General features: G+C 50.6%; 1 protein-coding gene across 1 annotated transcript; it reads left to right on the top strand.

Annotated features, from left to right (window-relative positions):
• Positions 1 to 3,159: 3,159 nt before the first annotated feature.
• On the top strand, positions 3,160 to 14,448 carry OPRL1 (opioid related nociceptin receptor 1). The gene is made up of 4 exons (XM_030963131.1): positions 3,160 to 3,431; positions 3,893 to 4,146; positions 12,640 to 12,995; positions 13,327 to 14,448. Exons 2-4 carry the CDS (start codon positions 3,920 to 3,922, stop codon positions 13,848 to 13,850), a joined length of 1,107 nt encoding a protein of 368 aa, XP_030818991.1. The 5' UTR covers positions 3,160 to 3,431; positions 3,893 to 3,919; the 3' UTR covers positions 13,851 to 14,448.
• The last annotated feature ends 776 nt before the right edge of the window (positions 14,449 to 15,224 follow it).

Here is a 15,224-nt window from a genome sequence, read left to right as displayed (position 1 = left end):
CTCTTCTTTTTAATAGATGTTATTTCTCATTCTTTGAATGAGTCTGCTGGCCGTGGAGGGCAGATAATCCAGTTGTGGAATCTTTCTTGTCTTGTGTTGTTTCATGATTTATAGCACCATGCAAGGAAGAGAATTTATCACCACTGTCTCAGTGAAGTACCACTGAATCCCCTTGTAAAGGCTGCTCTGGAAAAGTGGAGTTTAGGGTTCAAGAAAAGATGTTTTCATATTTTTATCTCTTTTGATTTATTTTTTTTTCTTGTTTCCCTGCTGCTCTGTTGACCATAAATCCATAAAGATCATCCAGTTGTAACTCCCCTGCCTTAGGAAGGGATACATCATTGCTAAATTTTTGTCATCATTAATGTTCTAATATCACCCATTACCAGTGGCTGTGGTCCAAATTTAGCTAATTAGCCTTTGGCAAGCCATTAATCAGGTGCCCATCATCCCAGGAATGACAGTTGCATTTTTGAACCTTTGCTTTCCAGCTCACTCCACATGCCCCCAGCCTTTCTTCCACTCCTCTCCAGCCCAGGTGCTCATTCCCTGCATGAAAAAATGATTTTACATCTTGAAAAATTAATTCTCTGCTCATGATGGCCTTGATTAAACAGATTGACAAACCATGCTAAAGGTGACAAAACAGCTCTGACATGCAGACATCTTCACCCCCTGAAAGGAAAGGCAAAGAAAAAAAAAATCCCTGTGGGCTATTGCTATTATGAGATGCAGGTGGCTGAGAGGTGTTTTCTGCAGAATCAGCAAAGGTTCTCCACATTTGGGAACAATGTCTGTAAAGTTAAACTGGTTGAAATGGCAGAAGATGCAATTACTGACACTTGAACTGGATTATCTTGAAACAATTAAGGATTTTTCATCCACAACTGATGCAGACTGTGCTGATGCTCCAGGAGTTTGGAGGTAGAAATGGTAAAGGTGTGTGTGGCTGCCCCATCCCTGGAAGTGTTCAGTGCCAGGTCGGATGGGGCTTGGAGCAATCTGCTCTGCTGGAAGGTGTTTTCACTTGCATGTTGATGCTCTGGACTCTCTGTTGTAGATTCAGCATCTCCTGATGGTGTGTGAGAGCTGCTGCCTCCCCAGAAGCTCTCTGGGCATCCCCTGGAAGAAGGGTGGTTTTTTGTCTTGTCCCTTTCTTGGCTTTTGTTACCTTGCTGTCTGCTGAGAAACCTTCAAGCGGAAGAGCTAATCTGTTTTTCAAAGAAATAGCCTGGGATAAATCCTTTTTGGGTAATGTTGACAAAATGCAGGCTGTCTTCATTCCCAGGCTTGGTGCACAGACCCCAGTGGACAGGAGGCTTCTGGTGAAGAAGAAATGTGGCAATGATGCTCTCGAGGTGATTGTCCTCCTCTCACCCCAGGGACCCTGAGCAGAGCATGTGTTAGGATCCCATGAGATATTCTGGAAGGACAGATCTCACCATTATTGAATTATAATTGGAGTGAAATCATGTGAAGCAGCATGATTGGGACTAGAGGTGCAGCATGACCATCCTGGGCTTTTCTTCCCATGCAAAGAGGGCAGGGATGAACACTGAGGAACAACTAGAGGGTTGGATGAGGGGAATTTTTAAGGATATTTGTCCCAGACACATATCTTGGCTGTCAGTAGTTCAAAATCCCCTTTCCAGCAGCCTTTTTGGAACACATCTCTCAGGCCAGAAAGAAAACCACAAGATAAATAAGTGAACCTGCTGTATTTGCTGCTCTGCATGAACATAAAGGAGAGCGGGAAGGGCTGAGAGCACTTGTTGGGGTGAGAGCCAGCAGAGAGGAGCAGAGCTGAATTCTGAATTTGCAAACACTCTTCCCGTCAGCTCCTGGGCTGTCCAGCTGGGAGCTCTTGCGCTGATTTACTGCTGTCCTTGCTTCAGCCTTTGGAAATCAATCCACTGACAATTAAGGTAATGTCTGGTCTAATATTTATTTCACACTCTCATTAATGGGCTGACAAAACCCCACTTTTTGAAGCAGTGAGACTGTTCTGTTCTGCAGGAGGGCTGGAACTCTGGGTCATGCTTTTTTCCCTCGTCCCTGTTAAAGCTGAGATCTCTTGTTGAAGCTTTCAATAAAATTGCCATGCAGCACCACACCTTAGCATTGTGTTCCTGGTGAAGAAGGTGCAGCTTTTGTGCTGAATATCCCCAAATGTGCATTAAAGGAGAGCTGGAGCACAAAGGGGTAGCCCTGCTGCTGGCTGGGGCCCAGCAGCTCTGTGTTGGGCTGGCTGTGGGTTGGGAAGAGAAAAAACATTTGGTGCCCAAGAGCTCATGTTCTTTTTCTCCACTTCTTAAGCAAGAGTGCCCTGAATTTGCTCTGATCTGCTTGTGTCCCCAACACTGAGAAATTTCCCCAAAATGCTGGGAAATGGCTTCTTTGGGGAAACGCTGCAGATGGCCAGAGGCACCAGAGCAGGGGGCTCTGGTATTCAGCAGTCAAACCACTTTGAGAGTGAGTCCCAAAGTCCTCTGTGCACCCCGGCCCGCCTGGGGGACTCTGCAGCTCCTGGGAAATGAGTTTATCAGGGCCAGTGTCCCACAGCCAGGCTGGGAACTGCAGGTACCTGTGGGCTCTGTGTGGATCACCCCACCTGGAGGTGAGGAATTTACCACTGCAGCTTCTGAAATACCCAACTCAGATGAGAAGTGCAGGATGGTTTGGGTTACCAAAATCACCTTTAGTTAATGCTGCTGGAAGAATACTAAATAATAACAATTTTCTCCTCGTAGTTCTCATTCCTCCTTGAATTTTTTTTGCCAGTTTCTAGGTCAGATTCCCCATTCCGCTGCTCCTGCGCTAGAACAGCGCTCAGGTTGCACAATTGCAGGGGAGGGAGGAATCTGCTTCCCGAATCCCGAGCTCCCCAGCAGCCTTGCCCGATCCTTCCCTTCTCCCCAGCATCTCCTGCTGGGAGCCCACCCCAGGTAGGCTGGGGGTCGGGGGTTGTGCCAGGGGGCTTTGGGGATGCTGGGGGTGGGATGGGGAGGCCACCGCATCTCCCCGGGGCGGGGGGAGGACGCTGCCCGTGTCTCTCGCAGGTGTGGGCTCTCCTTCCCTTTGCCGCGTTTGGTTATTTATCATTCCCCCCTCCCTCTTTTCCTCCTTCCCCCTCCCGCTTTTCTCTTACGCAGTGGGAGCAGCCCGGCAGCCTGGCTCTGCCCAGCCGCCCTCCGTCCTCCCTCCCTCCCTCTCCCTCATCCCTCCCTTTTCCTTAAAAACGTGGGCTCCGGGGTGCAGCCCCCTGCGCTGGCAGCAGCCCTGCCTGGAGAGCAGCCCTTTCCCCTCCTCCACCTGCGGAGCCCCCGGCTCTGTCCGTCTGTCCGTCTCCCCATCCCCCGGCCCGGGGTGCTGGATGCGGCCGCGGGCAGCGGAGTCAGCTCGGGAGCTGCGCTAGAGGGGACCTGCGGCAGGTGAGCAGCCAGCAGGGCTTTATTGCCAACTTCGGGCTTTTCCTTGCTGTTTTTGGGTGTACGAACCGCTGGGGTCGTGCCGGAGCCCCGCTGCCTTCTCGGGCGGCAGTGGAAGGTCTGGGGGCACCAAGCCGAGAGTGGGGGACTCACCGACCCGCGGGGACGGCAGAGGCAGGTGGGGACATGGAGAAGGAGGGATGGATGATGCGTGCAGCCCGCACTGCCCTGCGCCGGCGGTGTGCAGAAATGCGTGATCCCTGCGAGCTCGGGGTGCGCCAGGCTCGCGGGGTTGCATCCTATTAAAATGCTCCGGGGAGGGGGGCTGCGTTCCGTGGCCGTAAATCATCCTTCTCCCTGGTAATAAATCACCCTGCCCCAGCGTTTCTCGTGCACTTGCCTCGCTACAATCCCCTGCCCCCCGTTTGATCAGCAGATTTTAAAGCTGCCTCTCGCTGCCCCAGGTCCTTGGCGCAGGCTGCTGCTTCAGGATGGACCCGCTCTTCCCTGCCCGTATTTTTGAAGACCCCGACCTGAGGAAGCTGCTGAACGACTCCTCCATGCTCAACCTGAGCTTTCTGCCCAGCAACTGGTTCAACAACAGCACCGGGGACGGTTTCCTGCCGCTCAGCATCAAGATCACCATCGTGGTCGTCTACTCCATCGTGTGCATCGTGGGGCTGGTGGGCAACTGCTCCGTCATGTATGTGATCGTCAGGTAGGACACCGGGGAGGCTCCCGGGAAACTGGGAGCGGGGCAGACCTTCCCTCCCTCGATCCCTGCTGCGGGTGAGGCAGCCAGGAGCTTCCCTGGGGTTACAGACGTGCTTTAGAGGTAGCGATGTGGCATTTGTTTTATTGTTTTGGTTTTATTTGTTGTTTTTCCCCCCACCCCCTTCCTAGGCTGTGATGAAGGTTTCTGCCAGTTTTCAGCTGCCCTCTGGTGCCTCCTAAAGTTTAACCCAGAGAATGGAACAGAGTGAGCAGATCTGCTCAAAAAAATGGGTCTTTTTTTGCTTTTTTTTTTCTTTTTAGGGATCTGTATGTCCCTGGGGAGGGCAATGTGCTGGGAGCATTCCACTGCCAGGGTGTGCTGGCTCCTTAATGGGACCTCTCCTTCCTGTGCAGTGTCCGGCACCCCAGCTGTGTTTGCAGGTGCTGCTCCATCTGGGAGCTGGCTCCTTCCAAAGCTGAACCTTGTTGCAAAGGAAAGAGCCTGCTGGGAAGCTTCTTTTTACTTTTACAGAAGAAAAAAAACCCCAAATGTAAGTCTTCCAACCCTTTGGAGCCTGCAGACTTGAATAAGATGTGAGAGGATGCTGCAGAGTTGAGGGCAACTTGTCTGGCTCCTTGTGCTGAGCTCAGGAGGGTGGGGGGGACCTTTGCAGAGGGACAGCACAGAGCATGCACGACTCCATCCTCCCTGCCCATTGTTGGCATTTTGAGTGTCCCTGTCTCCTTCTGCCGTGGTTCAAGCCCTTCTGGTTCTGGGAATCAGAAACCTTGTTCACCCTGTAAGTACAGAATAAGTTTGTGCAGCTCTTGGGGCTGGGATTATGTTAAAGCCAGCATCCCCCCTCTGATCTCTGCACCCTGCATGTTAAGGAGGGAGCTTCCATTTTATCCACATCTTGGAGCAGATTCCTGGTGCAGGTGGATGCTGCCAGCACAGAAAAGACAGGCTGAATCCTCCAGCAGAAGAGGAAAGTATTTAACAGGTATTCAGACACTGATGAGATTGTCTTGCTCCTACCAGGAGCCCAACTGCTTCCAGAGCATCCTTCCCCTGAATAACTACAACTTGGCTGGGGGAGATGCTGTAAAATCAGGTCTTTGGTACCAGAGCTTGCTGAAGAGTGGCTGGATCTCTGCTCCAAGGGCACAGTGACGTGACTGATGTTCATCAGGCTGCCTGTCTGTGCTCTTTAGCTGAGGAGTTTACGGCACAGAGAGGGGATCCCATTAGCCCCAGGGAGTCTGCAGATGCACAGAGGAGGTTTGCAGCACACTGGTGCCATGTCTGGACAGCTCATGTTCCTGCTCAGTGTAGTAGCAATTGTTGGAGTAGTTTGTGGGTGTGTGTGAGTGTGTGTGAGTAGTGAGGCTCTGGAGCTGGAGGCCCTTGTCTGATGATGGTGATGATGGTGATGTGCAGCAGAGGAAGGGAGTTCTTACCCTGTGCATAAGCTTTGATGTGTGTAAGGAGAAGCCTTGGCAGAAATCTCCTCCCTGTCTGCAAAGCTCTGGTGGGATGTGCACAGCAGGATCCTGCTGGCCCTGCCCAGGGCTGGGGCTGGAGCACCACCAGTAACATGAGTGTCCCAAACTGGGGTCCTGTGCCATGGCTAACCATGAAAATACTGGCTTCTGTTCCACTCCTTTTTGACTTTGTTACCTTCCAGTTGGAAAAATGGCACTCAGGGATTTAGCACTAGAATTTCCATGGAATGTAACTCTTTTTGTGTGTGTCCTCTCATTTTACAGTTTTTAAGCAACTGAAAACTGAAGACAGGTGCCAGCCCAACCTCCCTCAGGTTTTTCCATTTCTCTATTTCCCTTTATTCAGAAATGGAAAGTGTGTGCTGGGGAGGTTATAACTGAGCTAGAGCACGTGCAGGAGCTGCTGTTCCCCACCCATGTTCCCTGGGAGCCCAGCACTGAGCTGAGACCAACACTGAGTTAGAGCCAAGGCAATGACCCTTGAGTTGATGAGTACAGCTTGTGGTGATCTCTGCCCAGGATTCCTCTCTCCTTGCCCTGCCTGTCCAGGTCAGCAGCAGTTGTGAGGATGAATTGGACTCAATATCAAACTCTTGACCCTGGCCACATGCACAGATTGGTGAAGAGCTGCCAAATTGTGGCTGTACAAGGAGGATGCTGATGAGCTTCTCAAATGTACACTTTTCCCCTCAGATTAGAGCTTTGATGTTTCATGCAGGTTTTCAGTAGGTTGGAAGTTGGTTGCTGTTAAGTCAACACAGGGTTCAGGGGCTCTTAATGATAAATTAATGGAAAAATGATCAGCAAACTCTCTGTGCTGCACTCTTTTCACTGTAGGTAATGTATACCCCAATAAGCTTTTTTTTTCTTTCTGTGCTTTGGCAATGATAACCAGGCTTCAACATATTACACAGCCCATAGGAAAATGGTGTGCTACCTTCCAGAAAAAGACTGGTAGTGTTACAGACAGTAATTGTTTCCCATTTTTGTGGGAGCTGGGAAATAAAAAGACTCTAATACCAGCACTCACGGAAATTGAAGGCATCAGGAAAACTCATTTTTTTGTTCCTCCTGAATGAGTTTTCTGCAGCACCAAGGGAAAAGTTTTAAATCTCCCGGTATTTCACACAGAAGTACAAATTCAAGGTTTCCCCCTCTGATGTAGAAGCCAGCCTACATCTCTATTGTATTTGGAATGATTTAACATTTGGAGCTATTAATTTATAGAGACAGTCATCATGTGACTGTCAGTCCCTTCCAGTGCTGAGCAGCACTAATTGGGTAAGATGGAGAAGGGCTCTTGTCAGGAGCAGGATTTCCTGGGCAGTGAAGGGCCTGTTGTGGGAACCTGCCTTGTCTGTGCCTTTGTTCTGCTGGCTCATCCTGGAGCTCCTTGCCAGCAGAGACGAGGCCTCCCCTCCCTCCTCCTTCTGCTGTTTGCTCTCTTCTGCATATATTTCCTGTTCTGCTTCTTAATGAACACGAAACAAGGAGCTGAACAGAGGGTTTGGGGAAAACCAGGCTGCTGAGATCCCTCCTAGCTATTAACTGAAGTCTGCAAGGCTGCTTGCCAAAGATCTTTGTATTTAGGAAGGGAAGCAAAGGGGAAGGAGGGTGTATTTTTGTGTTTTTGGCCCTGGGGTGGAGCTGACCCAGGTGTGACAGAGGCCCCAAATCTCTGCCAGCCACTGGTGACCCAGAGAAGGGACAAGGTGCAGCTCATTGTCCCTACTCCACCATGCTGCTGTGATGCTCAGCAGTGGGGATCTGGAGCACTCCATTCCTCCAGTTCAACCCTCCCTGGGAATGCTGCCTCATTTCTGGGGCAGCTCTCTGTTGGGAGCCTGGCAAAATGCTGGGGATGCTCAGCTCTCCTAGGGCAGAACACCTTGCAGAGCATTTTAAGCAATGTTTTGGGCAGTTTAGGGCTGTCAGGCCCCTACATTTTCATCTGCTGCCTCCAGGTGAAGCTTTAGGAGGAAAAATGGGATGGGGAGGTGCCTGCCTGGGGATGCTGTGCCAGCTGCTGTTCTGCTTGAAAACTGCCTCAGTCCCTGAGAACAGGGGTGAGGGCAGCTGGCTGTGATGAGACTGGGGAAATTAAGTTAATTATGACATTTCAGAGATGCTGATTTCTTAATAGAAAGCTTTCTCAGGGAAAAGCCCGGACCAGCTGTGTGTCTCAGAGCTGAAATGAAGTGAGTGCTGCATGCAGGGGGGACCCAGCAGACACGAGTGGGGCCATCTGAGGCCTTTGCTGTCTCCAGACCTGCCTCTTAGTCTTTCCTTGAAAAACAAAATAAATAGACATCAATTATTGCAATTTATGGAGAAATGAAACCCAAACCAAGGGCTCTTTGCCCTGGAGAGTGAGTGGAGCTGGGTGAGGATGTGAGGTGAGCAGCAGGGGACCCTGCTGGGATAATGGCTGCAGAGGACAGGTCTGCAGCTGCCTGATTTCTGGGTCCCCATGAGCCCAGGTGAGCTGGGCTCAGCTCCATGACCCGTAGTAGCCACACCTGGCCCCTGCTAACACAGGTCCTGCATGAAGGGCTCTTTGTTTCACCAGGCTGGGGTGGGATGGGTGCAAGGGAGTTGCCCATGTGCAGCAGGAACTCTGTGATGGTTAACATGGGACTTGGTTCCCTGAGTTTTTCAGAGACTGGGCGATGCCCAGAGGCATTCTGGGTGTCAGCAGAGGCAGATCTGGCCCAAGAGCAGGGATAAGAGTGTCCTGCTGCAGGGTGGGTGCTGGTGAATGCCCTCCTTGGACCAGAGCACCCTTCCTGGTGGCCAAGCACCTGCTCAGGGATGTGGGATCATCCCTGAGAGCCCCTGGCTGAGCTGCTGAAGCCTTTGCAGCAGCAGCAGCCACAGGGGCTCCTCCCTTGGCATGGCAGCACATCCACAGTGGTCCCCAGAGAGCACCGGCAGGGCAGGGCAGGGCAGGGCAGGGCTGGTTTTTCAGAGCTGTCCCCCAGACACAGAGGTGAGACTCAAGGACAGGGAGATCATTTGTCCCAGGGTGTGTGCTCATCCTGGCTGGCTGCAGATTCCCTTACTAGCCCCTGCTAGTCAGTCCCTGTCTTGCTGGGTAATTTATGGGCTTTTAGGTGCTGTGTTGGTGGCTGCCTTTGCTGTAGCGTCTGGCCTCAGAGTCCAGGCTAATTTAAATTTGTCCTTCTCCAACTCTGTGCGGTTTTTTCAGGGCCTGTTGAAGCATTAAGAATAAATCATCTTGCACTGGTCGGAAGTTGCAGGCTGAGGGGGCTCAGGGATGCAGAGAGCACGGTGTGGGTGGACACTGAGGGGACACAAATCATGACAGAACGTGCCAGATCAAACATCAGCTCCACACAACCTGAGGCCTGGGAGAGAACTGGGGCTGATTTCCACCATCACAGGGTGGGAGCAGCTCAGTAAAAATCCTCTCTGAGCCTTTTCTGCTCTGTTTTGCTTCTGCTGGAGCATGTCCAGGCACGGGGGCAAAGGGTGGCACTGCTGCCAGGGTGTGAGGTGGGGATGGAGGAGCTGCTCAAGGTGAACATCACTGTCTGCATGCTAATCAGCTGGAGCTACACATATCAAACCAGGAGGCTCCAAGAGGCAGAGAGCTCCTGGAAGCAATGCTCAGGGTTTCTCAGGGCTGCAGGCTTTGCTCTGGTCCCTTTGCCCCTGGTGTCTGCAGCTCCATTTTGGGTTGTGGGTTTGCTGCAGCCAGCTGGTCCTGAGCCCCAGCCCTTGCCCTGCAGCCTTGCTGAGGCAGGGTGGAAAAGGGAAAGATGCAAACACAACAGGTCTGCAGCTCACCCCGAGGCTCAGGCAGGGGCGGAATCTGTTCTTGTGACCAGCAGGTCCTTAAAGCCCCGAGGGTGTGTCTGCCTGCCCTTAACGACCCAACCCTTGTCTCCTCTCCCAGCCCGCGTATTCCCCTTGCCAGAGGGGCCAGGTAGCACAAAGGAGAGGGAAGAGAAGCGCTGAGCTGATACGCAGGTGTTCTCCCTCATGCCGGGGAACAGGAGAGCAGAGCAAAGCAATTACTGTTGTGACAGAGGGGGAGCTGGATGCAGAGCTCAGCTCCACCCTGTGGGGGGATGCTCCATTAGGAAATTACCTCTGTGGCAGAGTGCAGGAAAGTGGCCCAGCAGGGAGCTAATGTCCTCCATGGAATCCACAGGTTTATCTGCAGCAGGTTTGTGCTGTGGGGGAGGACACTGAGGTGCCTCCTGAAGCCTGAGAGTTTAATTTTTTTTGTGCAGATTAAGAGAAAGAACACTCTCAGTTTTGGAGGAAAAGAAAGAGAGGTTAATCCACAGAGAAGTGATTGATTGATTTTTGTGTGTACTGAACATTCTGGAAATGTTTAGGAACATTGCTTGGTTGGGACAATGGCTGTTGGCTCTCAGCATGTAGAGAAAGTGGTGTCGAAGTAATTAATTATGTGCAAATTAATTTCACCCCTTTTCAAGAGTGCAGAATCAGCTTTAAATTCTGTTGGAAGATGTGCTGAAGGAGGTGCTGGGGCAGCCACCTCAGTGTGTCGGGGGAAGGTGGCTCTGCCATCACCTCCAGAGGTGGTGAGGAAGGAGGCAGAGGACAGGGATCTGTGCACTGAGGGGTTTTGCAGGGCCAGGCAGAGCAATTGTACCTGGACTCTGAATTCATGCTGGGAGGAGTGGGGCCAATGGGGCTGGAGGGATGTGGGAAGGAGTTGAGGATTTTCTCTGCACACCCTGAGTTCAGGGCTGGGGACACAGGAGTGTGCAAGGAGGCAGCTTTGTCTCCCATGGATGCTGGGTGGAGCTTGGAGGTGGGTGAATTGTTGCTTGTTTCTCCCACTGGTCAATGACAAAAATTAAAACAGGAACAACCTTTAATTTTTACTGTTTTGCAGTAAAGTTGCTCACCGTTGCTCAAAACTGTTATTCCCTTGAGTTATAATGCCAGTAAAAAGGGTTAGAGGCATGATGATGAATTGCTTCTGGCTCCAGCCCTCCTGGAAGGCTGGACTGCAACAAACTTGACCTTTGGGAAGCTTGAGCCAGCCCAGCCAGGTCTGTGGTGCTCCGGGGAAACTGCAGCTCCCAGGAGACCTTTGCCACCACAATCTTGGGTGACTGCATCATTTCCTAAAGCCTGAGCTGACAATGCTTATTTTTGTGAGAGCTGATAAAACAGTGATTTCACTTCTTCTTTTTAATCCCCCCCTGCTGACCTGGAGGGCAAAGTGACTCCACTCACAGACCCACCTCATCCCCTGTGCTTTACCACATTAATGCCAAGTGCAAGAATTCAGGAAAGGAAAACTTGGCCACCCTGAGATGCTCCTCTGGAGTTCAGGGCACTGGAGGCTGCTGTAATTCTCCTTAGGAAATCCCAGAGCTTAAAGCCCTGGCAGCTGCCTGGTTATGTTGGATTTATTATGCAAAAGCAAAGTGCTTTTGCTCATTCATCCCATCACAAAAGGAAAGGCACCAGTATTTTCCTCCTACTGCTTTTGGTTATGTAAGTTTGTCTGGGCTGGCTTTCTAAGAACTTGTGATTGATTTCTGGGCCAGGAAAAGCCTCACTCAGGCTTGTGTGGGGACCTCAAGGTATTTCCAACAATGTTTCTCCATCAGTCCTCACCTCCGAAAGCTTCCCTTGGCTTTCAGGGTCAAAAATAGGATAATTTGGTTTTGCTTTCTGAAGCTGCTTTCAGACTTCTGATACAAGCCCAGCTTAGAGCTCCAAGGCAGGTAAAGAAATAGACTTTATAGTCTGGATTGTGGTTCCCATGTCTGCTTTCCTTGCAGACCTGGGCAGGTCACCACGTGTCCCAGCAGAGTTCAGACCACCAGTGGTAATGTTCTGCCAAGCATTTAAACCATTTATCAAGAGCTGAAGAAGCTCAGGGGAGGGCACAGAACAGAGAAGGGAAGTCGGGGGTTTGCTGTTCTGAATCAAATTGGCAAAAAGAGCTTTTTAAGTCAAATCAACCCTGTAATATTTTAACACGTATCAGGCTGAAAATAGTGCAGCAGTTTATGGGTAGAAGTGTTACCCTCAAATGAACTTGCTCTCTGTTAATAACATCATTGTCTGCCATTTTTGGCCGTGTTTCTGCTAAGGCCATTAGTAGAGTAAATGATGGATGATCTGCAGTTTTAAAATTATACCTATTTGAGCTCTTATTCTGCCCATGAGAGGAATATCCTGGAGCTGAAATGTTAGATCCAGTCACAGAGTCACTGTTGAGCTTCCATTTCTGCAGACACTGCACGTCCCCCCGGATAGGTGATCACAGCTGGCTCTGCATCATTTCCCAAGTGTGAAAAGGAGATGATTGCCATTAGAGCAAGGTGACTCTTCCTTCAGGGCAGGCAGTTCGTGTGGTAAAAGTAATATTGAAATGACAAAAAAATCTTTAGGGTTTGACTTGGGACTTTACTCCTTTATCTAGAAAGATCCATGATATTCTGATTTCTGATTCAAACCTATCTCCACACCATTTTTTGGCTGGCCAGGGCTGGCCATTTTGCCTGCTCTGATTTGACAGCTCACGTTAGCCATGCTCTCTGGCTATGAGCCCATATCAAAAGAATGATCAACTTGCCCCTGCACCTTTCATTTACTGGCTAAAGCTCTCACCAATACTTCTAACAATGAAGCCATAGGCAGTGAAACCCTAAGTTGGCCTTACTGAAGTAATTTTTCAAGAAACACCATCTGATAGCCTCAGGCTTTCGTGGTGCTCACTGGCAGTCTGGGGGAATGATTGTCCTGCCCATGGAACTGACTGTGGAGGGACCATTTGTGGTGTTGTAGGAGATGGGCTCAACTGTGTGTTGGTAAACCTGGGGGAGGTTGAAAGGTGAGGATGGCCAATCTCATTGCATAAGAAAATACAGCATCTTCTTTTGAAATCAGCAGAATCTGCTTCAGTAAAGTTCAGTATCTGAGCCATCATGGTCAGTGGGAAATCTGACTATTGCTCATTCCTGCCTTTCAGATTCACCAAGATGAAGACAGCCACCAACATTTACATCTTTAACCTCGCCCTGGCTGACACCCTGTGCCTGATGACCTTGCCCTTCCAGGGAACAGACACATTCCTGGGCTTCTGGCCCTTTGGCAATGTCCTGTGCAAGATTGCCATCTCCATTGACTACTACAACATGTTCACCAGCACCTTCACGCTGACCATGATGAGCGTGGACCGCTATATCGCCATCTGCCACCCCATCAAAGCCCTGGACATCCGCACGCCCCACAAGGCCAAGGTGGTCAATGTTTGCATCTGGGCACTGGCTTCTGTCTTCGGCATCCCAGCCATGGTGATGGGATCTGCAGAGAACGAGAACAATGGTCAGTAAAACTGCACCCAGCGGGAGGGACATGAGAGCCCAGGGATAGGGGCCAGTTTCATCTGTGGGGTGAGGTCTGTGCTGTGAAATCATCTTAACTCTGCCCCTGCCTCTCTGTATCACTGCTGCTGCTTTTCTAGTGTTAAACATGGAATTATGTGAGGAATTGAGCATTGAATATAGAATTGTTATGTTAGGTTGGGAAAGCCCTCTAAGATCATCAGGTCAAACCATTAACCTAACTAACCAAACTAATCTGAATGTGCAGATGCTTTTCTGCTTGATCTGTGTTTGCTGATCTTCCTTCCCATTTTATTTTTTCACTCTTGCAGAGATTGATTGTCTAATTAAGCTCCCTTCTCCCGTCGACTACTGGGACCCAGTGTTTGGCATCTGCGTCTTTCTCTTCTCCTTTATGATCCCTGTGTTGATCATCACCATTTGCTACAGCCTCATGATCAGGCGGCTCAAGAACGTCCGCGTCCTCTCGGGCTCCAAGGAGAAGGACCGCAACCTGCGGCGCATCACCCGCATGGTGCTGGTGGTGGTGGCAGTCTTCATCGTTTGCTGGACTCCCATCCAGATTTTTGTGCTGGTGCAGTGCTTGGGAGCCAAGGCAGAGAGCGAGCTGGAGCTGGCCATCTCCTGCTTCTGCACCGCTCTGGGGTATGCCAACAGCAGCCTGAACCCCGTGCTCTATGCCTTCCTGGATGAGAACTTCAAGGCGTGCTTCAAGAAGTTCTGCTTCCCCACTGCCTTCAGGACCGAGCTCCAGATGTCCAACAGGATGTGCAGCATCGCCAAGGATGTGGCCTATGCCTGCAAGAACTCGGAGGGGACTAACAATCCGGCCTGACTAGGCATGGAAATCCCCATGGTGGCTGTCGCCCAGCAGAGTCCGACCACCCCCACATCAGAACTGACTCAGATAACGGCCCTTTAGCAGGACCCCAAAACTGAGAGGTGAGAAACCAAGGAAACAATTGTGGGGATTGGGAAAACCGGATACTGCGAGAGCATGCAGAGAAAGTGAGCCCATCTGATGCATTTTTAATTTCCAGTGCATCCTGCACTGAGGAACGTGTTTGAAATCAGCCCACTGATTCCTGCAAAACCCTGGGGGTTTGCAACATTATTGAGAGTTTGGGAATTAAGGGTTTAAAATAGGCATCGCTCCTGGGGCTTACACTCCTGCTGCTGCTGCTGGGAGACAGACAGAATGTGAACTCTTGCATTGTTTATTTCCTCCCTGGGTGGAGATGTTAACAGCTCGCCTGGCTCACCAGGCGCTCGTGTGCGGGTTTTCCTCCTGTGCCATTGCTCTGAAATCAGACTTTGCTGCAGCCAAAGTGGGCAGGAGCCATCAGACAAAACCCAAGATCATCTCCAGGATGAGTCATCGTGCAGGGAAGGATGCAGGGAGGGAGAGGAGGGAGCTGACGGGAAGAGAAATTCGAATGGCCTTGGAAGGACAGCGCCAGCTCCTGCAGATGGGATCTGCAGTGAAACCCCCCTCAGAGGGGAGCAGGGTGGGGAGAGGAGACTGTCAGAGCTGATGGTGTAGCTCTGAAGAGGAAGAAGAAAAAAGACTGAGGAAATGAACACAATTTCTCATTTACATGCTGCTACTACTTTTTTTTTTTAAACTCTGTATTTCCAGTGTAATAATGGACAGAATGTGTCTGTATGTACATGTCTGTAGTGGAATAGGTGCAGATACATGGTAGGATTTCTTCACCTTACCAAGCATGCCTTGGGCATCTTCCTCGGTGAGGGGAGGAAGGAATGAAGTGGCCTATAGACACATGTATTTATATATAGGAAAAGCCATTTTGGAGAAGTCAGAATGGCAGCTCTTCCAGAAGACATGGACATTCCTGGTGGGAGCAGGCAGCCTAAAACAGTCCCACCCGCTCCACATGGGATAAGTGGGGTACAAACCATACAAAACCTGGGGTTCTGTGGTTTGTTTTATGTTTTTAACTGAAATGAGACCCACAATGCTGAAAGCACGTGGGAAATGCTGCCTGGGTACCACCCCTCCTGCCAACCATGGATTGCTTTTCCTCTCCCAAAGTAGGCCAGAGCTTTGTGGAAAATGAAATGTCCTGTCATTTCACTTGATAACAAAAGCTTCCCCAAAGAGTTTCACCACTTGAGTGCCCTCTGTGCTGGGGAGAGCAGCAGGCTGGGGTTGTCCCTGTAGCACAACAGCCCCAGGAAATCTGGG

Source organism: Camarhynchus parvulus, chromosome 20 (genome assembly GCF_901933205.1).
Source record: "Camarhynchus parvulus chromosome 20, STF_HiC, whole genome shotgun sequence".
In the NCBI taxonomy this organism is placed as follows: domain Eukaryota; kingdom Metazoa; phylum Chordata; class Aves; order Passeriformes; family Thraupidae; genus Camarhynchus; species Camarhynchus parvulus.
Note: the sequence above shows the minus strand (reverse complement) of the source record. Positions and strands in the feature narration are given on the sequence as shown.